The sequence below is a fragment of the Indicator indicator genome, chromosome Z, assembly GCF_027791375.1.
Source record: "Indicator indicator isolate 239-I01 chromosome Z, UM_Iind_1.1, whole genome shotgun sequence".
NCBI classification, from domain to species: Eukaryota; Metazoa; Chordata; class Aves; order Piciformes; family Indicatoridae; genus Indicator; species Indicator indicator.
In genome coordinates, this window is record NC_072053.1 from 73,939,328 (window position 1) to 73,966,656 (window position 27,329).

A 27,329-nucleotide genomic window follows, 5' to 3' on the forward strand; every position below is an offset into this window, starting at 1 on the left:
TATTGTTTACAAGCAGAAGAGATATGCCAATCCTCAAGAGGACAGCCTTAAGCACAGCGAACTGATTGCAGATCAGGTTGCCAGCTGTGTAAGGAGAAAAGAACTTCCTGCTGGGAACTGAACCTGGGCATTTGCAGGGAGGCCAGCTACTCCCAAAAGACCGGGAGAGGTCCCAGGGCTGCTGTTGGACTCAGCAGGAAATCTATTTTGAGGAGAAAGCTTGTCACTTCAAACACAGAAAATTCTGTAACTCAGGTGAATAAACTGGGTCTCTTTGGGATAAACCAAGATCTGACCCCCAGGATGCTTTCATGATGCAAAACAAACCTGAGAGATCGGACTTCAGCAACTGTGCTTACTATTCCTTTGTCTAGGAGGCAAGGAAGCAACACAGCTATCGTCTTCTGACCAGCTGCTCCTTTAGAGGGGTCACACATTTTCACACAGACCTGGGGACAAATTATAATCAGTGTTGCAAACAAACCTCATGCTCAGATTACATTAAAGCACTTTGTCTGTCAGACAGAAGAAGCCAACTTGAGCAATTGCTCACAGGCAAACCCAGGCTCTGTTACAGCTTCCTTCTCTTCTCCACGAGGTACTTAAGCCCTGAGACAAATTCCTAAAAGGAGTTTCAGCTAAGGTCAGCTTCCAGAAAAGGTAGGCCTAGCAGGCCTTAAACTGCATCTGGAAGAAGAGAGAGATGGACCAAACAACCTCTCAGATTAAGGGCAGCCCATCTCAACCATATGGATTCAACCATTCATCAGAACAGATTCTACAACTGCAAGAACATTTTTTGAGACCACTCATGCCACTGAAATATCATGCTGTATGCATTGTGAAGATTGTGGTCTCAAGCACAGCTCTTAATATCTGTTTCCAATTCCACAAATGGGACTTTTTCAGAGGAACACCAAACAAAATGTTAAGTGATATGTCACTACATATCCAGAAATTCTTGTGTCAGTAACAGCACCAGGAAGTGGGTTATTTTGTTTCACACCAATAAGGTTCCACTAGGCTTGGCCAGCTGATGAGGTTACAGAAAGTTTCATTAAATCCCACCCTTAAGTGGGGCAAAAATAGGACATCACAGGAAAAAATCCAGTTCATCATATTCCCTCCTTTGGTTGTATAGATCTTAACATTATATCATCCTCAAGCAGCAGAAATTCACCATCATCAACAAAAGCACAGAAGAATATGTGGTCAAGATTACTGTGGCTGCTTTCTAAGGGGCTGTACTATCTTTCACAGCTGCGCCTTACCCTAGAGATCTTTTTAAGAGCACAGACTACAGTAATAGGCTGGTCACCTTTGCAGATAGAGATTACCTGACATCAAAAGCCAAACATGTCTCCATTAGCAAATGAAGAAATTAAGCGTTTTACCTTGCTTAAAGTTTTTAGGGCTAGTTCTGCTGCTTTTCGCACAGTCTCCTAAAAAAAAAAAAAAGAAGTCAACAATCCGTTGTTACTATTTTTGTATCTTCTACAGATTGATTCATATTGATTGGAAAGTACAACACTGGTACTGACAAGGCTATACTCATGGCTAATGCTTAATATAGTATCTGTCAAAGAAATTTTTGCAGATACCTGAGTATCTGCTCTATTCAATGACAAAGACAATCTAACAATCATGCCTGACACCACCAGGTTCTCTGTGCTTCTCTTCACGTTTGTCTCTGTGATACCGCATTATTTGCTGTTCTTTTTAAAAGCAAACAAACAAAACCAAACAAGCTAAACACACACCCACACCCAAAAACAAATCCCCAAAACCCAGCAGAACGTTTTACTGCAAAACCAAATATATAGTGCTTTCGGAATGCTTTATTCCCTCCTCAATATAATGTCTGTTGCTTACTGAGCTTTGCTCAACTGAGTGTCTTAGAGAAAGATGGACAAAAAGCAAACTAAAATTACAGAATCACAGAACTGCCTATACCTTGACTAAACCATATCCCTAAACCATATCCCATACTAAACCTGTATCTATGTGACTCTTAAATACCTCCAGGGAAGGGGACACCACCACTGCCCCATGCAAGCTGCTCCAAAGCCTGTTAACCTTTCAAGTGAAGAAATTCTTCCTCATATCCAACCTAAACTTCCCTTGGTGCAGCTCAAGGCAATTTCCTCTATGTGCCATCATTTGTTACTTGGTTCAACAGTTCAACTACCACCTCTCTACAGCCTCCTTTTGGGTAGATGTAGAGAGCAGTAAGGTCTCCCCAGAGCACCCTTTTCTCTATGCTTAACAATCCCAGCTCTCCCAGTCCCTCCTCATAAGACCTGTTCTCTAGAATCTTCACCAGCTTTGTTGCCCTTCTATGGACATGCTCCCGCACCTCAAAGTTGTTCTTGTAGCGAGGGGCCCAAAACTGAACACAGCAGGCAAGGTGCAGGGTCACCATGGCCAAGTATGTAGGCATGGTTATTGTCCTGGTCCTGCTGGCCACATTATTCCTGATACAGGCCAGGATGCTGTTGGCCTTCTTGGCCACCTGAGCACACTGTTGGCTTATGTTCAGGTGGCTGTCAACCAGCACCCCCAAGTCCCTGCTGAGCGGCTTTCCAGCCACTCCTCCCTAATCCTGTAGCGCTGCCAGGGGTGGTTGTGGCCAAAGTGCAGGACCTGGCATTTGGCCTTACTGAAACTCACACATCTGGTCTTGGGCCATCTATCTAGCCTGACCAGATCCCCCTGCAGAGCCTCCCTACCCTTAAGCTGATCAACACTTCCACCCAGCTTGAGGTCACCTTCAAACTTACTGAGAGTGCACTTGATCTCCTCAATCCAGACCACTGATAAAGATGTAAACAAAACTGACCCTAGTACTGAGCTCTGGAGAACACCACTCGTGACTGGTCACCAACTGAATTGAACTCCACGCACAACCACTCTTTAGGTCTGGTCATCCAGCCAATTTTTTACCCAGCAAACTGTATGCTCATCCTGGCCACAAGCAGCCATTCGTGCAGCTGCTCCAGTAGCACAGGACGTCACCACCAACCAGATTCTATCTTTACCTTTATTGACGAATTAAGCAGTATCTAGCAATACTCCTGTGCACTCAAACACAATGACCTGGACTTGTAAGGTCTTAGGACACTCATGGAAAAAACATGCCCTGACACAAGTAGAGCTTTCCAAACCATATCCAGGTAAATTCAGGAATTAGACCCTTCTCAAAAGGCAAGTTGCAAGCTGCTGCTCTGTCCTAGAGGCTAATAAAGCTCATTTGAATTGAGGCAAAACCACTCAGTTGGTTTCAGTGCTCAGGGATATTTCTGAACATACTGCATCTACTAGTAAGGAACAAACTTTCTGGTGCACAGCGCACTTTGGAAAACAGCTCAGTCTTGGTTAGGCTTGAGCAGAGAAACTTGGATCCAAAGAGAATTCACTTCAAACCTGGGAGAACTTGAGGACTCCGACTTCATATATGCAAGTCATTTAAGAACACAAGCAGCATACAATAAATGTCTCTATACTTGAGAATTAAGCAAATACTTGGGAATTCTTTTATATAGGGGAAAAATGCTGAACCACCAAGGACAAGCACAGCAGGTATGAAAACCAACACTTAAAAACATGAGAAACATACACCAAGAATTTCCAAGGCAGTGTGTAAATTTTAACTACAAAAGGCCTCAATTTCTAATCTGATTAGTACCTAAAACTCCCACTGGCTTCAGCCTGACTGCTCAGAGCATCTCTCTTTAAACATCTCAGAGCTCAATCACTGTACCTTCTGATGAGGATTCCTTCTCAATTACCAGTAACATTACCTTAATGTCATCTTGCACTCTGAAAAGTATTTCCCAGATCTCTGGAAGCTTGTCTATAATGTCATCCAAAGGTCTTCCTCTTAGTAAGTCATTCAGTGCCAGACAGCTGCAAATAAGGAATTTTATTTCTTTCACATGGTATACTTATTTGCTGTAGGGGTATATACAGATACTTTTGTAAGTAAATGGTTAAAAAACCTAAGAATTATTTCACATTCCTTACTGTCCTCAAACTCTAAATCTAATCTGTCATAAGAACATCACGTTTAGCAGAGCAAAAAGTGTTCACCCAGTCAGGTGAAATCTCAAAATGGTGTCAGCAACTGAGAAAGGCTGCTGTGGGGTAAACTGCTATTGCAAACATTTCAGTTACAAAACTGTTTCAAGGTTTCTTTTCTGTAAGTAAAGAATAATAACAACGGGAAAAAAAAAACATCTGAAGTCTGGAATTGAAATTTAAATGGAGGTTTTCGATACAACATAACCACAAACCCGTTATAAACTAAAAAATAACTTATTAAAAATGCCATACTGAGTGGCATGCTGCCATCAAGTATGTATACAGTTAGACTACCGAGATTTTCTAACATTAAGCAGTATTTTGGGTCCAAGCACAGGCAACAACTATGTGCCCAGAAAAATCCTCCTTCAGAGAATGTTGTTTAGTATCATGCTCAATCTACATGCAATAAAAAAAATTCAGGGCCAATGAAGCAAACAGCTTCAAGACTGCACCACACTTCAAGTGCAGACTAGAAGACTGGGCATACCCTCATGAAAGGATGTGTCCTCTTTACCTCCTCAGTTTCTTGAGGTTAACAAGTTTATGGTGAAGAAAAGAAGAGTATTCAAAGAAAAAGCTGTTAATTGTCCTATCAATACCTGGATTCCCTGATCCTCCACAGACTGCTGGTTAGGTTACTGATCAAATCCTCAAGAATTTCCTTCATGTACTTATCAACCTATTATTAAAAAAAGGAAAAAATCATGAAACAAGCATGGACCATGCATCCTTGTCCTGTACTCTATAGAAAAAAAAAGGTCCTTTTGGACAATACAACTTGCTTTCAGCCACAGCAGGTGAACTAAGCCTAGCCAGAGCCAACCCAGCACAAACTTACTCTGACTTTGTTTTAGACACTGCATCAAGGCTGTGACAGGGACTACAAGAAAAGAAGAAAGTCCCTCAGCCCTTTATCAATGCAATTATTTAGATGCAGCACCAAACACACATTTTCAGAAGAGCAGCTGTGCTGTGATGAGGCATCAGAGTAAACGACTTCATACTAAGATCAGCTTTGCTAGGAGGATAGATTTGTAAACCCAGTTCCAGACATTTCAGAACCAGAACAAGGGTGTCTCATGAAAATCACTTACTCTTGAAACTTGCCTGGGAGGAGTCATCCTCATACTGAAGGAAAGGCCTCTCATGGTCTTCCTCCCAGTTAAAAACTGAGGAACTATATTTAGATACTCTTGCTCTAGGAAGGGCTTTTCAGGCCATACAAATTCCTGAAGAGCTTTTCACAAGCAATTTCAAAGCACTAGCAAAGTGTAGAAAGACCCCATTTTAAGTAAAGTAAATCATGAACTCTAACAGTGGCCACACAAAGAAGGTATGCAGTATCCTTTCATGTGTAAAAGGCAGTGCAAAACCTCTGTGCATCCTCCAGCTCATCCATGGACTCAAGCACCTCTTTCTTCATAGGGTAACACAGTCCCTCCTTTCACAAGATACCCCATAAAAGGAGCTCTCAGATGCTGCTGGCTAGCAGCAAACCCACCACTATGCACTTTGCTATGCACTCACCATTGACTTGTCAGTGACTAAGGCGTTCCAAATGCTGGTCATCGCCTGTCGAATGCCCAGGTTGGGGTCAAACTGGTAACGGTACAGCCGGGGAAGAAGCTGAGGCAAAAATGGAGCCAGCTGCTCCCCAGCCTTGGCAGCTATCACATTGAAACCAAAAGCTGCTCCCTGAAATGATGACAAAAGAGTATTTGTCAAAACAATCTGCTCACTCACTCAAGTATTTGTCCTGGGCACACCAGAGTTATGACTGACATAGTTTAGATTTAGACTAATGAAAAGGACTGGAATGATACCAGAATTAGCCCCCCCATCTATTCAACAGTACCACAATGATCTAAAACATAGAAAGACACTCAAAAGACAACATACTGCTTCAGAACTTTCTGCTCTCCAACCTTCATTTCAATGTAACAATTGACACCATGTGCAAAAGTGTCAGGGGAGAATTGAAGATCTGAGTATGTCCCTCAGAGAGGTTCTTTCTTGGAAAAACTGGCAACTCCGGGCCAGTGCTTCCCTGTAACTGCTGCATTTAGAAGAACAAGAATATCTTATGGCTGAAAAACTAAAACAACTCTGCCTTAGCTCTGCAACCTGGAATTTCTGGGGATTATCATCTTGCATCTTTCCATCTTTACTTTAAACTCAAGTATTCCTCCAGGCTGACAGTTCCAACACAGTGGAACTGATGCTCACACATGAAGTCCCATAGGATTGGCAGCATAGCCTAAAAATAAATTGCTCAATACTGGCAGTGCAGTGACTGTCTGTAATGTTTCCTGACTTGCTGTGTCAACAGCTGCCACTCAAAACCCCACGCTAGCTATTTCACAGGACAGGATGTGCTGTCTGGGTTAGTCTAGAAAGTGGAGAGCAATAAAGACATTCTCACTTAGGATCAATGCTGTGAGGACAAAAGACCCTGCAGAAAGGAAACTGGAGGCATCCTCTGCAAGACCCTGAACAGCTTGTTCTGTCTATCTCTTGTCTGGGGCACAGACTTCCTGATGTACCCTTCAACTTACATGATTCTGCAAATTTGCCAAATGCCAAAGCTCAGCCTATGGCTGATGAGTGGATTTGCCTGACTCCTTCTGACTGGTGAAATTCCACCAGGGCCAGGAACCTAACTACGTTCTTGTACTTTTGAAGCCCTAATGCAAAGAGATGGAATTAGTGATAGACATGATGACTTGGAAGTTAATGCTGGCGCTTGTTTTTCACACCAAGTGGTGCTGCCAGAGACCCTAAACCTAAGGTAACAAACATGAAACTGCACAAAGCGTACAATACAGCTGCTGCTTGTTTCTTCTGCATGAAAGCACATGAAAGGTGCTCCAGCTGCTCCCAGGGACAAAACAAGTTCTTCCTTGGTTCTGTTCCCCCAGTGAAAAAGTCACACAGTTAATGTGCTGAAAACTATGCTTTGATCTTCAAATCTATGATGCTACTTTTTTTTCAGCAGGATGTGGATGCAATATTATTTTGGCCTCGCTAAAAGCCTCAGTAACTTGAGTTAAAAAAGGACACTTTTGAAAACAGTGACTAAACTGCTGTACTTGTCAACTAGCTTTTTAGCAACTTCTTGAAGAATGCTTTTTGTTCTGCCTTTTTACACTACAAAGGTCACTTCCCCTTTTTACACCACAAAGGTCACTTCCCCTTTTTACACAACAAAGGTCACTTCCTCTGGCATCTGAAAATTCATCCAATTTTGAAAATATTATCTTATTGTTTGAACACAGCCAGATCTGTCCTGTAAGTACACTCAAAATTAAAAGGAAAGGATACCAGCTGATTCAGGGGGACATGTAGAATGTTATGAACTCTGTGATACTAATGCTATAAGAATTTCAAGTAATGCTAAATTAGTTTCTCAAGCTGATACATTTGCATTTGACCTGACACCAAAGCCTCAACATACTCTCTTCACGTACTGCTATCCATAGATCACATCATCAGAGCTAAAGAAACACTGTTATTCCTCACAGAGTTTAAAGCGGGAGTGGAAGTGGAACGAAAGCAGCAAATTACCTTCCGAGAATTCCACATGGCATGATGGTTGGCCAAATTCATGAACTTGTACACCAGGTCTGGCTGATTGAGATCACTAGCCAGCGAACAAAGCTCCTTGTAGGTAGAAAGTCCTTGACTTTGGAAAGCAGAGAGGAAATTAGCATCACTATTTTTAGCCTATGTGAATGCCATAATAGCTAAAACTACAGTCAAATCACAGCCTAAAGCAAAGAGAAGTTAATACCCTGTCTATACTACAAGAAAATAGTTATGGTAACTTAGAGAACAAGGACTGAAGAGCTCAAGAAGTAGATTTGCAAGCATGAGAACACTGTTTCAGCACTGTGTCTGCCATCAAGACTGTCAAGTAAACTTACCCATCTGGGGTTTTGCTCAGGCCACCCTGAAACACCACAGTTTCTCCAGTCATCTCATGTTTGGCTCTGGTAGAAAAGAGGTCCAGTATTAGCTTTAACAAACTCTATTTAAATGCTATAGAACAAGTGGGTTTTTTCTGTTCTAACAACTCTGTAAATCCCCATTCTTTCAGTTCCAGCTCCACACAGAGACACGCAAAGCTACTCACACTGCAAGGAATCTCATTAACCTGCTTCATGTGTCATGTTAAGGAGACACAGCAGAAAGTGAGCATCTGACTGTGCAGTCACAAGGTAAAAAGTCAAAACACATTTATTCCAAGACACAAGACATATAATGGACAGCAGATTTCCACTTCAAAATTAAAAACCTCCAAATTTCCGTTCATCTAATCTCTTGCTATTTACCACCACTGGATCCTCACACTCCCAGCCTAGGTTTTTGTCCTTCACAGTAGCCACATCCACAGCAGGTTAGTCAGGAGCATTTCCACCACTGATTGACATAATTACTAGCCAGAAGCCCTGTAACATCAGAATCTTTCACAGTAACTCTGACAAGGGACCATTAATAACACTTTTTCAGCAAAAGGTGTATTTCAGGCACAAGCAAGTCCCCTTGTGCAACATCTACATTGTGCAGAGTTGCTGCAAGAGGTTATTGTCCTTTTCAATTATACAATGCAGCAAGCTGGACTCTAACCAAACCCTGACTGCTTTGAACTGCTTGAATGTGGACTGAATTTTCTGAAACTTTGTTGAATGGAACAAAATCAGAACAAAATCAATCACAACAAACTCTAAGCTGAATTAAGAAATGTCCCAGCTTGACCCATGGGGAATATATGGGTATTTGCCTGCCCTTGGCCACAAAAATCTCTTTCCACACACAAGAGAGGCACATTTTTGTTTCCATCAGAAACACAGCTCAGAGTATTCTTTCACAGAGTTCTGAGCTCACTGTACCTTTTCCCAGTCATAAGGGTATCAACAAGTGTGGTGACGAGCTCGTGCTGATCCTGTTCACTTCCCAGTTCGTATATCAGCCCAAGACCTTTCGAAGCAACATCTTGACTAAGCTCTGCAAGACATTTTACAAAGTAAAATTAGAGATAAGCATGTAATTATGCAACACAAAAATTTCAAAACCAAGTCAACAAAATTATGATCTGGCAAACACAGCTCTATGCTACAGTTCACAGCTCTCCATTTCAGAGCAGATTTAGTCTGGCAAGACACAAACTTTGCATTCTGAAGCATCAATCTGTTCTGAAGGTATATCCCACCAAATTATGTGACCTCTTCATGCTAATATTGTCCCTACAGGTTTTCAAATAGCAAATGGTGTTCCAAGAGCCACAGGTATTCTGACACATGGCTGTCCCCTGAAGTCCAGCAAAGTTAATAGCAGTATTCTCTTCAACTTAGTGAGCTTTGGACAGGCTGATGGATGCCACTCTTTCCACTAGCTGCCATGAGCAGACCCCTAAGCCATAATCTGTTAGAGGGCTAAGAACTCTGTCATATGCCTTCTGCTGCCCAAAGCAGAGTATGGTTTCTGTTATTACAGTGTAGAGAGGCAAATGCAGAAAAAGATTTGTCCTTGGTGAGGAAAGCAGAGAAAAAAACTGTGCTTCTTATCTCCTAAAAAAGAAATCACTCCTACGATGTCAGAAATGGGACCTTTCTACAAGTCATCTTTGAATGCTGACTGACAGAAGAGGGTGAACACGACTTTGTTCAGATTTCCTCCATTCTGCTAAAAGCTCACCAACAGACACAACTCTTAAGATAATACTTACCATCACTATCGGATAGAATTGAAACAAATGCACTTTGAATATCCTTGAGATGAGACTGTAAGATTGAAAAAAAAAAAAAAGGCATTACTTTTATCTCAGGTTTTGTTTCCTGTGTCTGGTCTCAGGGCAGAGGATATTTTATCAACAGAATGCCCTCACAAAAGATGAAAGTTATTTCTTCAGCACCATTCTATACCTACCATTAGTAAACCATATATTTCATTTTCCTTAATATGTTGCAGTAAAGCATCATAAACCTGGCTTGCAGCCAGATAGGCTATCCTCTGTGTGGAGATGTCATTCCTTCATCCCCAAACTCATGGATTTTGCCACCTCTCACAAAGTCAATTGTTGAGATGAGTGTAGTATGTGGCAAGGTTTTACATGTAACAACTTACATCTTCAAAGCACCTACTGTCTCACAGCTCTTTATTACTACCTGGACAGCACAAAATGGTTACATGGTCCCATCAGAGTCTATAGTACTGCTATGCAGCGAGAGGACATTTTGGTTTGGACTGCTTTACTAAGTCCTCATAGATAGAAGACCTTTCACATTCTCTCACTACAGACAAGCGCCCTAAATACAAGGTTTTCATCAAAGCACACCCAAAATGCACGTAAGTGCTCCTTGGTATCAAAACTGTGATAAATTCTGTGACGTAAACGAGTACCAGGAATTCCATCCAGTTCTCCCCTTTATTTCTCTCATAGATCTCCTTTTAGTATTTTCAAAAAATAAATCCTAAAAACTATACAGACACCAACCTCTTCTTCCCAAGGGAAGATGTACTGCTGCTTCATCTTACAATACCTGTTTAGGCTAAACTCACTCTAACCTGAATGTGAGATGTTTACAAAGGTGCCAAACAGCTTCACCCATCTGATAGCTAGTACGTTCCCCAAGTAACAAAAGATAACCCATGTCTCAAAAAAACTCAGTAAGGAATGCAGCAGCACTTGGGAAAAAGAGCAATGGAAACGTGAAAGGAAAGAAAACAACAAAAAGGAAGTGAAAAGCAAAACTAGGGACAAGGAACCTGTATTAGGAAAAGGTATATTTCTTACCTTAATTGCTTTGTGTGTGCTCAGCTTCTTCACCATTGACAGTAGCCAAATGCAAGCTGCCTGTCTAATGTGTGGGTTGGGGCTGATAATGTGCTTGTTCAAAATAAGGTCCAGGACCCAGGGAACTACATCATTCGCTTTCAAATCTATACGAGACAAAGAAAGGAAGAAGGAAGGTGGAGGGGAGCAGCTTTGAGAATTGTCCACACCCATTTTTACTTTCAATATCATGTACAGCAGCAATGACAAACCTAATCAGCCCATGAGTAACCCCTTAACCTTTGCTTATTTAGGAAAAGCCTTCACTGGAGTCCCTGGGAACATACTACTTCTAATAGAAACAATTAATAAGAGTTCCCCCACCGCTTCATCAAAGTGGTACCTCTCATACAACACAAACATCTGTCTGCCGGTCTGAGGCTGGTATTTATAACTGCCTGTCCTGAAGACTGCAATTAGTCATGCATGTGTTTCAGAGAGTATAGAATCCTAGTCCTTAAATAAAAATTGTGCATTTACTGGATGTAAATGTCACTTAATCATGTCAGTCCAAATTGTTGGAAAAAGAACTTGCAATTTGATTTTATAACCTTATTTTTCACCGCAGGCTTCAAGAGCTATTTTCAAAGGTTTGTGCATGCTAAACCTGAAACTAATCAACACACAAACCAAAATAAAAAAAATAAAACAAATGCAGTGCCAAGTGGCAATGGGCAATGAGTTAAGATTTCATCAATAAGCTATTTAAACAGCACATGAAACAAAGCCTTCTGCCCTGAGTAGATGGACTTGGAAGATGTGAAGCAACCTGTACATAATCAGCATTGCAGAACACTGAGCAGTGCATTAACAAAGTATCTCTTGCTTCTACGGCTGTAAATCAAACACCACTGAAGTAAAGTTGTGGAGTCCAGTGTTTATGTTTCTCAACCCAGACCCTGTAGTAGAAAGTCCTACCTGAAGGAGGAATATATTCCTCCTCTGTGACTGTCCATGCATCACGTGCAGCCACCGAGGTGGTTCCTACAGCAGCACTGGTAATAGCTTCACCAACAGTGAATTGCAGTTCTATTTGTTTGGCCTGCAAAACATAACAGAGCCTCATTGACAGGACTAATTAAACACACACCAAAATTTTTTGGCACTTAACTCCACAAAACCACAGTCTCTACCAACCCCATTTTCAGTACCAATTTGCAGTAGGAATACTCTTTTGGTGAGCTTGTGAGACTATATGGCACCTCAGACTCACTGAAATTGACGGAAACTGAGCCAATGTCAAACTTTTCAAATGAATAAGAGCTAAAATTTCCACACTTATTTATAAAGTATTCCTCCTACAATGCATTTACTAGTCTCTGCTAAAGTTCAATTCAGTGAACAGAAAGAACTGGAGAGACAGGATGAAAATAAAACACTTAAAACAAGACTGACAGTCATTAACAAAAAGTACTGTGGCTGCATAGTAGTATGCAGTGAAAGAAGATTCTTATAGAACACCACCCAGAAACTGATCATTTCTAAGTGATACACACATTTGTTTTCACATTAAAATGATTCAGACTATACTTTGCTTTGCTTCTCTGTCCTCTTTCCACTATTCTCTAGGCCCTCAGGAAAGAATGTGCAGAACCCTGCCACATTTTCAGCATTTTTTATGATAAATCTTGACGCATAAGAACTGATTTCCATACCTACTGAATACCTTCGAGACTGCTTGCCTTACTTGCTGGAAGCACAAAATGTTCAGGCATTTAGAGAAGTAAGTCCTTAGCTTCCTACAATCTAAGATAAATTGTCTTTTTTTCAAGCATGTATTTCATAAGGGAAGCTGTAATGTCCCTAAACAGCTACAAGAGATAAACATGGCACTCAGACATTTTATGTTTGTGTACACAACGTTACTATTCTTCCTTATTTGATCACCTCAGATTGGAGGACTCAGCAAAAACAGCCTGTCTGATACTAGGATTCAGCATTGTAGATGCAGCTATGTCAATATGAATAAGGAAGATAAAATGAGCTGTAAATGAACAACACTACAAAAGCTCTGTGACTATACAGTTTTGCTGTCTGGTGTATTTCAATATGCGTAGCAGCTCCGAAGTCTTGCTAAAAAATGCAATGCACTACAATGATGCATTTAGATTGACAACAGACACACATATTACTATAAAGCTTCTAATTCCAAGTGAGTTTTATCAATTGATAGAGTTCAGATGAAAAAGAAAATGCATTTATCTACTTGTAGGGTACTTTTGAAGACCTATGTTTTCATTACTTTAAGCTCGTAAGATCTTACACATACAGGTAACCCTCGAAGGGGAACATATATTCATCTCAGAGACTGAGGAAAAAAACCTCAGATGGTAGGTTTTTTAAATGTGGCATAAAACATTTTACAAGCCCGAAACCACCTCTCTATTTCCAGGCAGTTTTAAAAAAGCTAGAAGCACTGTTACAAGAAGACATCTCCCTCTGTAAACCTGTCTCTGGAGTATATAAAAAGCATTTAAATAGAAACACCCATTGCAGTATAAAGAATAATAAATTCAGAGTGTCTCACCTCTACAGAATCCATTAAACCTTGCAGCAGTAGCTTCTGGTGGGGAAAATCTTCATCTCCCACTGGGAAGTAACCTAATGTTTGTATTGCTCGTTCCTTCATCTTAAATATAAAGAAAAAACCAACACCATCACATAACCTCCCTGTAAATCCAGAAGACACACTTCAAAACCACTCTTTCTCACTGTTAGGGAAGTTTCAATTAAGATACCAGAAGTTAGACATGCAAGTGACTTATTAAACCCATCAGTGCACCTCTTCTCCAAAAGACATGACTGAAATGAATATCCTGTTGCCTTTGAGGATTATTTCCAGGTAAAAGATGATACTACCATTTTCTTTAATTAAAATTATAATTATTCATATTTTTCATCCCTTATACTTTTGATTGTGGAAGCATAAGAGATCAACTGCTAGACAACACTGGAAAAACTCCTAGATTAATCCTGAAAATGTTCAGCACTATTCTGCCTCACTAAAGCAAAACATAACCCTAATTTCTTTCCAAAAGCAAGGTTGAGTTTGTCAGGCAATATATAAACCTGGGGATGGAGCATTCAAAAAGTGAACAAGAATCATAGTTGCAGTATAAAATCTTGCCTTATTTGTTTCCTTGCTAGAAGGGATTCGGGCCAATAAACTTTCAACAAGTTGCAGCTTTGTAAATCCTGTTCCTTCGCTGGGGATTGGCAAGGGACCGTTCCTACCAATCTCACCAAGAGCAGTACAAGCAGCCACCACAAGGAAGGGAGACGTGCTGTCCAGAAAAGAACCTACCACAAAAAGGAAAACCAGATTTTGTGGTGTTATTAATTAGCAGCAAGCAGGCACGCACTTCTATTTTACCCATGCAAGAAGCAAGGCATTTATGTTCTCTACAGCTAGTGGGAAGCATTATGCTGGAACACAATCAAAGTCAAAGGAGACCCTGAGAGGGGTCTAGGCAGTGGCAGTGCTCCTAAATGTGCTCTGTTGGTCTATTACCTAAGGGTCCACCTAATTCGTGTTGAAAAGGCTTACATCCACACATCCAACCAGATGGCATTTCTACAGAAAGTGAAGTCAGGATTACAGTATCTAGGGGTTGAGTATCTTAGAAAAGTCAGCCTGAGGTAGTTGAAAAACCAACTGTAACATGCAGCAAAATTTTAGGCAGGTAGTTACCTATTGTTTCTGTCGTTGACTTTATGAGCTGTTCCTGTTCCGGCATGACTCCAGTGTTTGGCTGTTCTATGTCATGTAGCTCCATTGTTCTGATTTTCTTTTTGGCCAAGTACCTTCCTACTGTAAATCCCAAAGCCAACAAGGATCCATGCTGGACCTCCGGGCTCTACAGACAACACCAACAGTGCAGAAAATCTCATTTTCAAAGTAAGCAACACTTTGCACAAAGCACTGACTTAAAAACAGACATGGACAAGCCAGATGAGAAGACATTCGGAAGCACGCATAGTTCTAACACGTAATCCCACAACAGGGAACAACTGGGTGTTCCTAGTGCTCTCTGATGGATGAGGTCCTTTAATATAAATCAGCAAAACTCAGAAGAGGCTTAGGAGGCAGGATTTGATAATCTATCCCCAGCATTCACATTCAAGTCTACCTCTTAGTAGCTAGCCTAAAAAAAAAAAAACTATTTAAAAAAAAAATCATAGAATGGTGTGGGTTGGAAGGGACCTCTAAAGGTCGTCTAGTCCAAGCCCCTCTGCAGTACGCAGGGGCATCCTCAACCAGATCAGGTTGCCCAGAGCCCTGTCAAGTCTCATTTTGAACATTTCCAGGGATGGGGCCTCAACTACCTCCCCAGGCAACATTTTCCAGTGTTCCACTACCCTCATAGTAAAGAACTTGTTCCTAACATCCAATCTAAATCTGCTCTTCTCTAGCTGAAACCATTGCCTTTCAACCTATCACTACAGGCCTTTGTAAAAAGTCTCTCTCCAACTCATCTGATTTGTAAGTACAGATTTATGAAGGTGAACTAAGATAATACCATGCTGTCTCTACTTGAAAATTGGGTGTATTCAGACTTAGGGGACAAAAGTTATCTGAAGTGCTTGCTAAAAGGGAATTACTCTAGATTTGCACTGCTAAGAATGGGTCTACATAGTTTGATAGGCCACAGACTGTGAAACAGAATTATCAAGGGTGGAACACTGGTACATGTTGTCCAGGAAGGTGGTGTAGACCCCAACCCTGAAGACATTCAAGGTCAGGCTTGAGGGGACTCTGAGCAACGTCATATAGTTGGGAATGTGTCTGCTCACTGAGGGGGGTTGAACGAGATGACTTTTAAAGGTTCCTTCCAACCCAATGTGTTCTATGATTCTGCTGTATAATCCCATTATAATTAAATGTCAAGAACACTGATTTCTCCAACACTAATCTAGAGCTAAAGCCATCTAATGACAGTACTCATTCCCACAGGTAAACTCTTAACAAAAGGATTTTGTGCAGAAATAAAACTGAGACTGAAATGTTCCCTTAAAAAAAATAGAAAAGAAAAAAGCCAGGGCTAAAACTCAGATTTGTTCATGTATGTGAAAAAAGTTACATCAGTGCAACTGACTGTGTTGTGATCTCTCAGCAGCTGTACTGATTCAGCTGGTCTTGTACATTTGCAGCAAACCAGAGCACTAACTGACTCAAACTCAAAAATGCATGGCAACATCTTGCTTTCATTTGTTTTAATGGTTCACATCCCTCTATTCTCAGCCAGACTCTGCAAAAGGTCCATCATAGCTTCAGGGGTGACTGGGGGCAAAAGCAGCAGTGCAGGGCTGGAACCTGTCCATGCTGGCTTTGTGACTGAATAAAGTGCACCCTCCATAAAACTGAGCAATGACAAGGCTTTGGCTTACAGATACATCCTTCACAGATTAAAAAAACCAAAAAAATCATGTTTGTTAATTACAACATGAATGAATCAGTATGAGACTGCTACCTGCAATGTAGCATAGTGACCCATCAAGTCCTTCAGAAAGACTGCTGTAAAAAACATCTTGGGAAATACAATCTAAAAATACTAGTTTCCTTCCCTTTCAAGATTCACCAGCCCAGAAACCTGCCCAATTTGTTTTCAGAACTCCTCCATGCTCCTAGAGGCAACTACAGATATAAGGATAATGGGAGGATGAAACGTAGGCAAATCCAGCATATAGTGACACCAACAGCTGAGAGCTGCTGATGGGGTATGGAAGAAAAGAAGCCAGCCCACACCTAGCAAAGCCTACTGGTCAGACAAGAGTGTGAGACCATGACGAGCCAGAGGGATGCTATGGATCAGAAAGGGAAGGGGAAACTGGACAGGCTGGATCAGTGGGCTCAAGACAACTGTATGAGGCTTAACAAGGCCAAGTGCCAGGTCAAGCACTTGGGTCACAACAACCCCATGCAGTGCTACAGGCTTGGGGCTGACTGGCTGGAAAGCTGCCCAGCAGGAAACAACGTGGAGTTGCTGGTTGCCAACTGGTTAAACACGAGCCAGCAGTGTGCTCACGTGGCCAAGAACACCAACAGCATCCTAGCCTGTATCAGGAATAGTGTGGTCAGCAGGAGCAGGGAAGTGATCATGCCCATATACTTGGCACTGGTGAGGCCACGCTTTGAATGCCACATTCACTTTCAGGCCCCCCACTAAAGGAGGACATCAAAGTACCGAAGCATGCCCAGAGAAGGGCAACAAAGTCCCCAAAGGGCTTGGAGAACAAATCTAATGAGGGAACTGGGATTGTTTAGTCTGGCAAAGAGGAGGCTTAGGGAAGATGACATTGCTCTCTACAGCTAACTGAAAGGAGGTCGTAGAGAGGTGTGTGCTGGTCTCTTCTCCCTAGTATCAAGTGACAGAATGAGAGAAAATGGACTGAAATTGTGCCAAGGAGGCTTAGGTTGCATATTAGGAAAAATTTCTTTACTGAAGGAGTGCTGAGGCACTGGAATAGGCTGCCCAGGGAGGTGTGGAACCACCATCCGTGCATGTGTTCAAAAAACACTTCAGGACATCATTTAACAGCCATGGTGGTGTCAGGTTGATGGTTGGACTCAATCACAGAATACTTTTCCATCTGAAACAGTTCTATGATTCCATGATTTAATAAGAAGAACGTTTTCTTGGTTCCACAGGTATCTGTAGCTGTTCATTAATAAGTTTAGGGTAGATACTGTGGCCTGTTTTCACTCAACAGGATGAGGAAAATTTAGCTGGCTAAAACCCTGTTAAATACATGACTGTGCTGGCTTTGCTTGGGAAGTACCTCAAGGAAACCATCCTACTGACCTTAACTGCTTTGGGGATTTATTTATTTAAAGATCTGTTACACTCACCTACACAAAAATCCTTTCTCACTGTCCAACTGGAAGTCGGCCAGTTAATTTTACACTCAGATTAAAGATCATACATCCTGGACACACTGTAAGATTTGGACTTCCTATCAGTTAAATGACACATGAAAAAAACAAGCAGCAGCAAAGGAGGGTAGTTACATGGCTGTCTTTTGTCATCTTGATCAGCTGCTCCAAGGAGGCCTTCAGCTCATCTCCAGACATGGTAGACAGCACTACAGAATAAAACAGGGCTGCAAGCTCACGCATTTCTTCTTTGTTTGTGTTCATCAGGCTCTGAGGGATGTTTTAAAAAGAAACATAAAATATGAAGCAACTTCTCATACAGTCTGCTCAGTCTATTCACACACAGCTTCAATATACAATCACAACTGTCATGCAGCTGTGTAAGTAGTAGTTAACTCAGAAACCACCCTTCAACATCATCATCATTTATTAAGAAACAAAGCACTCAGTTCAGCAAAGTACAATTATCATTGCTCACAAGTGGGCTAGTGATTGCTTCTGCATTAAACGGAACGATTGAATACTTGCCAAATTTTGTCTTCAGAGAAGTGCTGCCTTATTCTGTATCCATACTGAAGTAATAAAAACCCTAAAGACACTATTTTTGAGCTAATAGAAGCTTGTATTTCCTTTTTTATTAATCAAAGAGACAAAACCCTCCGAAACTTCAAAAGGTTAAACCAGTTAAGTCCAATGGGGGCAAAACCCCCAAAATGTCCAGGAAATCACAGCTCTCAGTGCAGATTTATTCAATTCATATCAGAGATCTTCTATTATTTAAATCATTAAAAAAGCTGAATTTAGGAAGCCTCAAATCATTTGTTAAGATGCAGTATTACCTCTGCCATTGATTTGATGTGTAATGCAACACATGAAAAATCCATAGCCAAATCTTTTAAAGGCTTGGGCGACCACAAAGGCAGCAAAAATGAGCCAAATAAACAAGAAACAAAATCTGTCAGGCTCATAAAACACAACTCCAACTCAACTTGCATCAGATGATATAGCTGAATTTTAACAAACCTCTAGACCTATTCCTTCTGCCTGGCAAAGCAATAATCACACAAAGGATAAATTACAACAGTATTTCTGGAACTAGGTAGTATCCATTGCAACCCCTAGAGGCTTAATTTTGCAAATGGACAACAGGCCAAAGAAGGTTTTTCTGCAGATAAACAATACTGAAAAGAAGAATGTTTTGAAGCCCTCTCCTTTGAGGTTCATACCTGGACTTAAATGAGATGCAGTAAACTGTATACAGTGTAAGGCACCACAGATATCAGCAGGAGAAATTAACAGAACACATAGTTTTTCTGTAACTTCACCAAGTTGTTGTTTTTTGGGTTTTTTTGACAGATTCCCTAGTGAAAGGGTAGGCAACTTGTAAGAGCTTAGAAAATCTTGGGTGCTTGAAGCAAATACTGAAAAAGTAGAAAGCTGCCTGAGGAAAGAATCTAAGGAAAGCAGAATTCTCTTTGTCTTACTCCAAAGCAGGCTCCATTTATATGGTTTGGGGTTTTTTTTGTTTGAGGCCATTAAACAAAAAAAGAAAGGGGGCTCTAAAATAAAATAATTACAATCTAATTAATCTTGTTTTATGAGAAGCCACTCACATCTTCCCAGTGGAATGTTCCCATTGCTAAACAATTCCTTAAAAGATTTGCAGACTTTTGTTTTCATTTTTCATTAGCTGTTTACAGGTCTTCTGATTGAGGGGAATAATTGACTGACTATACCAATAGGATCAACAACACAGATTAACCAGAACATGTAGGTCAATTAACAAAAATCAGTTAACATAAAGGAATCAAAAAACAGTTTTCCCAATTCTGCTATACATATCACATGATGTGTTGACTCTAAGTAGAAACATTAGATTTTAAATTAGGCGCCTACTTGGAAATAACACTCTATTTCACCATGGCAAAATGCCAGCTTTTACAAATGTCAAAATCCCTCCACCCCAAAAAAACAAAGAAGAAACCAAAGAAAAGGGTTTTAGCATACCTTTATCCAATCCATTTTGTCTACAAATCTAGTGGCTAGTTTTTCTGGATATACTGAAACAACTTCCAGAAGGCAATACATGACTGGCAAACCTAGAGTGTAATGAAGAATCAGGTTATTAAACAACTGCAGTATTTACAACATTCCAACCATTAGTGACAAAAAGAGGTTAAGAAGCATCAGGCATTTCAAAGCATTCATTTGCAATTCAGTAGGGATAACAAACAAAACAAAATAATACGACAGTATTTCTCAGAAATATTAGAGAATTAATAGAATCAAGCATTCTGGTAGCCATTTGTTCTAAAGACATTCAAGTACTTTAGGACTACACATCACAGATACACTGTTATCAGGATAAGGACAACACAGCATTCATTGGTGAGAAAAGCGTTACAGAACTACAGCCTCCAAATTTTAAAGCATATGTCAACTGATGCTTCAATTTTACTGTCCTGCTTTCTCCCACCTACACCATAGCACAGAAGAGAACAAGTTGGAACTGAAGAGTATATAGTCCATCATGCAACTCTCATTAGTGCAGCCAATTTCAAAGTACTGGGAGTGGCAACCCATTTCTAGTCAGACAAGACTTTTTATTTCTTCAAGCTGCTGCTACACAAAACTTCTTACCTCCAACACCAGCTAACAGCTGCTGAAGCAGGGCAATATATACATGCACAGGGTTGGTTTCTGCACTTTTTGAAGAGGAGGAGGAAGAGAAAGATATGTGGTTGCCAGACATGAGATTTCTTATGTAGCGTCCAATGGCTGGAGCATGATCTTGCATATCTGCCAAGCTCTGTGAGGTTGGCACCACACCTGCACTGTGAGCAAGACACATCCGCAGATACAGAACTATCTAAGGAGAGAAAAACATAGGATATCGAGTGCATGAGCACTTGGAAAGCCATGGAGGAGACAGAAGAGCAGGGAATATACTCCATTTAATGTAACCTAAACAAGGCAGTTTCCTCTTCAATGACATCTAGCCAGAAAAGTGAAGACAGGAACAAACACAAAGTGTAACAAATCCTAGGAACACTTTCTGCAACATGCCTGTGTAAGCAGAAAACCTTCCAGCACCTGCATCACTCTCAAAAGATAAAATCCTTCACAGACCTCTGGTTATCACCTGCTGATGCAACCTCCTTGCAGGCAGTTCAGCCTGTAGTACCCTATACTAATTTGGCACAAGTACAAATGCAACTCAGTGCATTGCTACTGCAGACCTTGCGTCACATCTGTGTTTGTTTACAGATGGCTGAAGCCAGGGGATCTGCTATGAAAAGAACAGCCTCAGGAAGCAGAATAGGACTCTTGCACGGATTGCTAGTTTCTCCCTCTGACAAACTGCTACTTTTAAGTATGCTGCAGAAAGCAGTGGAACAGTCCTCTCAGGAAAATTCCTCCCAAGCCCTTCCCCTATGAAAATCCTGTTCATAAAGATTGCTCTTTAAGGACAGACAGATAAAGGATGGATAATTAATCCAAACATCTGTTTGGAAGAGCAATTTTAGAATCTAGGGTGACTTAGGGTAACTGTTAGCTTCTTACACTGTCCTCTAAATAAATAACGGTACACATACCCAAGGAACTAAATCCAGACAATTACCTCTCCAAATGTGGCAGGATTGAAAGGCAATGCAGCAGTTCCAGTCATATATTTAGCTGGGGTTTTCATTCGGTGAGAGGCCTAAACAACAGAGTATATTAAGAGTGGAACATTCAGACACATGAAGAGCAGAGATGGTGGAAAGGTCAACAAAATTTTGCTGATGCAACTATGTTTATCCTCCACTTAGCAACTGAAAATGTACAACAGTTCCATAACAAGAAGGCACAGTGCACTTGCTAATAGTACTGATTAGATCCATCAACTTTATGACCTTATCAACTCAGAAAGTGAGAACTCTGACTTCATGAGAGGGAACTACAGGGGAGGCTGAAGGAGGACAACATTCTTTCTTCCCCCTCGGGAACAAAGAAGTGCTTTAGAATTTAAACACAAAATACCTCATAATCTTCCAAATTCAGAAGCATCCCAGCTGACAGGCAGCCAGGAAGCTTAGAGATGGCAGCTGTGCCTGGAGAGGCTGCAGAGTAGCCAGGCCTCCCTAGTACTAGAAGGTGGGCAGCTTGTGCTGTACCAACCAAACCAAGGAACTCTCTCAGACCCTGCTGCCTGCTACGCAGCAGGCTGCTGCAGCAAGTGAGCAACACTTCTCTATGAAAATGTTAGCTCTGACAAGCAGGAATATTCCTACAGAAAAACATCCCCACAGAAAGTTTCTGGTAAAACCCTTTGTAAACAGTTCAGAAAAGCACATCCAGCAAGCTAGGCTGGACTCATCAAAGCAGCCTTGTACCTAGACACACAAGGCAGTTGCACAGAAGCCAACAGAGCATCACATCTCTTAACATGCTCAAACCTAGGTCTTTTGGTGCACCGTGACTTCAATAATGTTCAGAATCACTAGTGAAAATTTAAAACTAATGAATAGGATGACTCCCTTGAAGAGCGGATTCCCATCCATATCCAGTAGATTAGATTCTACTCTTTCACACATGCCTTCTTACTGAGGGAAAGAAGGATCATCCTAACTTCTGCAGGAAAGCTATTTTGGATCTTAGCTTGCTATGCCAAGCGATGCATACAAACCTCTCAAACACCTCCCGTACTCACAGATTATTATAACAGGTGAAAATTGGCACTTCGAGATAACTAACTAAAGAAATGTACCTATATGTCCTTCAGGACATGTAAGAAAGATCTGAAAAGTGCTCAAATTCATCAAGGAGTGAGGGAATCTCATTTTTCTCAGTGGCGATTAAGCTACACTGTAGTGACACTAGAGAAGTCAAGGAAAACTTAAATTTACTACAAGTAAATTTAAAGTAAACCACATTTAATAGTGTTATCTAAAACTCAAACTTTCTTATTTTTTTACATCTATTTGAATAATCAGCATTTTTTACAAAGTAAGCTTTTTTATAAAGCTTCAAACACTGCACATTAGCAGAGTATACCAGTGGAGTACACACTTTACAAGATACAAGAGTTCCGCTCTCACAAAACCAGATGTGCTCCAACATAATATACTTCTGACATTTTTCCTTTAAGCAGAGTACTGGAGGGAAAAAAAACAAACCACAAAGTATTGCTAGTGACCCTCCACATAATAGTTTGTAAATACAGATGTGTACACAGACTAGATGATCTCTCGGTGCAAACAGTAAGGGTGAACTCAGTGATACTGGTTTGGGCACAACACACCTTGACCTGTGAAAGGTTATTTACATGGCCATTATTTCCACAGATAGCAACGAAGTAGAACAATGAAGCCCTCAAATCAACAAATCAGACTTCTTCCCTTGTTCAGTATTTCCTTTCCTAAGCTGTAATCTTTTGTCGATTTTACACACGAGACTGTTCTTCACCAGCCCCAGCAGTGATCTTTCTGTCCTTACAAGAACACATTTGTGAGAGAACTGTGTTAAACATGCTGGAGTATCATGCTTGAACACTGGATTCTTCACTCCCCACATCTTATGCACAAACAGCATCAAAGCAAAATAAACCCTTTTCAGAGCATCTGCCTCCTTGTTACTTAACAGTTTGATCTCCACTTCCAGCAGAAGGTAATGGTGAGTGCTCACCTGGGCCATGCAATAGTACCTGTGGACTGCACTGTGATTTTAGCTAGTTTTACTCCTTGGGGGAGGCGAGGGACACAGGGAAGGGAAGACCACACTTATTACATGACTGAGTACCAGTGGTACATTTGTCAGTTACTGGGACAAAAGCACTGTACCTTGTCTTGAATATAATGGACCATTTCAGGGAAGGAAGGCATCTGCTTCCCAGAGCTCTCCTTTTCATTTTTACCAGGAAATGTTCTTAGCACCCGCTGGGCTTCTCCATGCACCTCCTCTCGCCTTTCAGAGGAAAAGATGAGAGACAGACATTACTTGAGCAGAATAAATGACCTTTAATGAGCAACACAGTATCTTGGAAAGCTGAAGGAGAATGAACAGTTTTTAAATGAGAACTAAGTTTTTTGAGAGGAAGGGATGAAAAAAAGCTTGCACTAGAACTTTAATGATTTGTTTATTTTACAGAGGGGGAAGAAAAAGTATAGTGATGAGTGGCCTCTGCCTCACAGTCTGGATTAGCCCACTTCTCCTCCTCTTACATCCTGCTAATTTTCACCACCAGTTCTTGGTTCCCACATCCTTGTTTCCCTGTTGGCTCCTCCTCCCCATCACTTCCTATATTCAAGCTTCAGCTCACACCTATCAGCTTTATTGCTATATAGTTAGCAGAAGATCAACCCTTGAAACAGTGGTGATGCTGCAGTAACAGAGCTTTTTGTTGCAATTGATTTAGCTTTCCTTGGTTACTATAATGGCTACTTACATAAAGAATCAAGCACTCAAAGCTGGAAAAAACTCACTACTTAAACTGCAGTAACAGAAAATCGCAAGTGACATGATTACTGTGATTTAATGAGTCAACCACCCCTCAGCAGAAAGTTGCAGATCTCAAAAGTGCATGTTCCTCTTTACAAACACATGCTAAAAACAATGATAGAATTTGCTAGGAAAACATAACTTCTAGCCACTGTAAAGCTGATTTCAGTCAATGCATTTTTGATGCATTTTTACTGTGCAATTTTAACTGATCATTAACATGAAATGCTTTAGCTGACTTGAAACAGAAGAATCCAAGCCAAAATCTACTGTGAGGCACAGTAATAGTTCTCCACAGAGCTGTCAAGAATGCCCCTATGTAAAGGCTGACTTCCAAATTATCATACTTGATTTTCAGTATTTTTTTATGTACATACATATGCATACATAGGCTATCAGGTAGTGATATGACTAGGGGGAATGGAATAAAGCTGGAAGTGGGGAGATTCAGGCTGGACGTGAGGAGGAAGTTCTTCCCCATGAGAGTGGTGAGACCCTGGAATGGGTTGTCCAGGGAGGTGGTTGAGGCCCCATCCCTGGAGGTGTTTAAGGCCAGGCTGCATGAGGCTCTGGCCAGCCTGATGTATTGTGAAGTGTCCCTGCCCATGGCAGGGGGGTTGGAACTAGATGATCCTTGTGGTCCCTTCCAACCCTGACTGATTATATGATTCTATGATTCTATGCACATACAGATGTATTTCTATTTCCTCTGAATATATCTTGGATACAAACACATATGTGTGTGTGTAAGAAAATAACTTGAAAACAACTTACGGGTCTCCTGCAGCTAACAAGAGTAAGTATCTGGAAGGGATATGATCTGGAGGGAATACTGTGCTAGCAAATTTCACAGCCACTTGACGTACTTGAACTTCAGGCTTGAAGAGAAGAGACACAAACATATGGTTGAGTTTTAAAGGAACAAACCAATGACCTGCACTCACCACCTGTAAATCGTAAGTCATCTGTTTCATCATCTGACTCAAAGCATTTAAGACATTTTGAGACACTGCTCTTGCTAACTCTTCATACAGTGGGAGACAGGGAAAAAAAAGCTGGCTTCTCATACATACACAAATGGAAGATTAAATGTTTAACTAAATAAATGCATATTTTTGAGAATCATAAATCAGAGTTATCACTAATTCTGCAACATCTTAACTGCCCCACCCAGGCACATTTGAAATGAAGAACAACACACATCACCTATCCACACAAAACAGAGATGTGCTTAGGAGAAGCACAGCCAGGTCATTCTCTCTGCTGGGTTCAGATAGTCCCAAAATACTATTCCCTGGAGACCTAGATCTCTGGAGAAGAGTCATCAGCATAAATATAGTTTCTTACACGATTACTATTGCAACCCTGAGTACCCATGCAAACACAGAGTAAACAAGAACACTCTTTCTGAAAAGCCAGATCTCTGGAGAATTCTGAACACAAACAAGATACTCAGTAGAGAGTCACTGAAGTGTGGTTTTCTCTGGATTTGTGTCTTGAGGCTGCGTTCCTTGGAAGGTTCCCTGGTGCCTTGTAATTTTAGAAATCACACAGCACACACTGAAATCCCCACTTAGCAGTGAGTGATCCTTCCTACCAACCTCTTGCCTTCACAAAGCTTTTTACCAGACATTGTCCTTGACAGAGTTTTCCTGGGAGGAAACTATGAGAAAAGCGCATCACAATTACAACAACTTTCCTTCTTTGTAAACTAGAACACAAATAGAAAACTATTTTGTCACTCTTCATGCAGGCACTGTACCACATTAAAAATATTTTTTCTGAGCATACATTCCCCCCTTCTTCCAAACAGGCCAGTACATTGAGTAAGAAAAGGGAGACCTGTTCCAGAAGTGTACAACAGGAAGTGTCACAAACCAGAAAATAAATAGCTCCTTTTTTTTTTCTACACTGAAAATACCTTTATTAAATAAGAAGCTACAAGAGCTTCCATCAGGGTACGCTGAGCTCCTTCCAAGTTACTGTATGCTCCAACCATCATAGACAAGGCCTCCTGAATGGCAAGCCTAGTATCAGCATCTTCCTGCAGTACAAAACCAAGAGTTTTCACCTTACAATGTGCACTGACAAAAATTAAATAAAACCAACATACAATTTCCCAAGGCCCCATGAGCACCCACCTTGCATAAAGCTTCAAAAAATTGCTGAACCAATGCTATATCCTTGGTAAAGAGCTGAGGCATTCGGCTGAAATGAAATATTTCAATTCATGAAGTTTTGGGGGGTTTAAAGTGAAATGCTTAACTGTTCACTGCTTTTCCCCTCATCTCACATTTTAACTGTCAAACAACACAGAGCCAGAACAGAAAGTTTGCTCTGCCATATCCATTTCCACCATGGAGCAGCAGCCCACCCCTTAACATAGTTTGGAAAAATCATTTAGATGACCAGCATACCACTGAACATATCACTTTTCTAGCTTCATGCCCTCTGGTCTTTTCCATACATTCCTTAAATTTATGTTTCTGGCAACCCAGAAAGTGCATCTCAAATTCTGTGCATAATTCTTGAGCTGCTGTTAATCACTGCTAGAGAAGCTATTGGCTAAAAACATATTTCTTTTTACACCTCTAGAGAGGTCACAAGACTTAATTGCAAAATTGGCAGGCAGCATAAAGCTTGTTGCTGATAAATTAACAGATTACATTAGAAAAATTATTCAGTGCCCCATTGCTGAAATGGCACTTCAGTTACCTGGAGAGCTTTCCAACCGCTGAATAAGCCATTGACAGCAGTTTTGAATCCTTGAAAGGCAAAACAATAAATAACATTCAGCAAACGAAAATACATAAAGGCACATCTTTTACATTAAACAGTGACTTTAAATCTTGTCTCCAAAATGCTCAAACAGGCTTTCATGGATAAAGGATCCTGCAACATAAATCATATCCAAGAATAAAAGTATTATATAGAACAGAGGGAGCATGCTTTTCCACAACAAACAGAAAATTAGGAATGGTGACAAAATTTAAATCTTCTGGTTTCAGTCAATTCCGTTTTATTTAATAAACCACTTTTAATTTCTTTAAAAGTATCCTT

At 40.8% G+C, this 27,329-nt stretch overlaps 1 protein-coding gene across 2 annotated transcripts in view; it reads right to left on the minus strand.

The window, feature by feature from the left end:
- ECPAS (Ecm29 proteasome adaptor and scaffold) overlaps positions 1-27,329 on the minus strand; it is a 65,494-nt gene that overhangs the window by 13,974 nt on the left and 24,191 nt on the right. For both annotated transcript variants that reach the window (XM_054398260.1, XM_054398261.1), the window contains exons 12-34: positions 26,985-27,034; positions 26,411-26,477; positions 26,191-26,313; positions 25,044-25,147; positions 23,612-23,735; positions 21,412-21,492; positions 20,430-20,658; positions 19,797-19,888; positions 17,925-18,059; positions 14,607-14,772; positions 14,043-14,215; positions 13,443-13,544; positions 11,834-11,957; positions 10,877-11,022; positions 9,809-9,863; positions 8,973-9,087; positions 8,007-8,072; positions 7,648-7,765; positions 5,611-5,778; positions 4,683-4,762; positions 3,801-3,906; positions 1,395-1,442; positions 328-449 (exon numbers count right to left, since the gene is read on the minus strand). In XM_054398260.1, the coding sequence (XP_054254235.1) occupies positions 328-449; positions 1,395-1,442; positions 3,801-3,906; positions 4,683-4,762; positions 5,611-5,778; positions 7,648-7,765; positions 8,007-8,072; positions 8,973-9,087; positions 9,809-9,863; positions 10,877-11,022; positions 11,834-11,957; positions 13,443-13,544; positions 14,043-14,215; positions 14,607-14,772; positions 17,925-18,059; positions 19,797-19,888; positions 20,430-20,658; positions 21,412-21,492; positions 23,612-23,735; positions 25,044-25,147; positions 26,191-26,313; positions 26,411-26,477; positions 26,985-27,034 (2,594 nt within the window). The remainder of the gene's footprint in view (positions 1-327; positions 450-1,394; positions 1,443-3,800; positions 3,907-4,682; positions 4,763-5,610; positions 5,779-7,647; positions 7,766-8,006; positions 8,073-8,972; positions 9,088-9,808; positions 9,864-10,876; positions 11,023-11,833; positions 11,958-13,442; positions 13,545-14,042; positions 14,216-14,606; positions 14,773-17,924; positions 18,060-19,796; positions 19,889-20,429; positions 20,659-21,411; positions 21,493-23,611; positions 23,736-25,043; positions 25,148-26,190; positions 26,314-26,410; positions 26,478-26,984; positions 27,035-27,329) is intronic.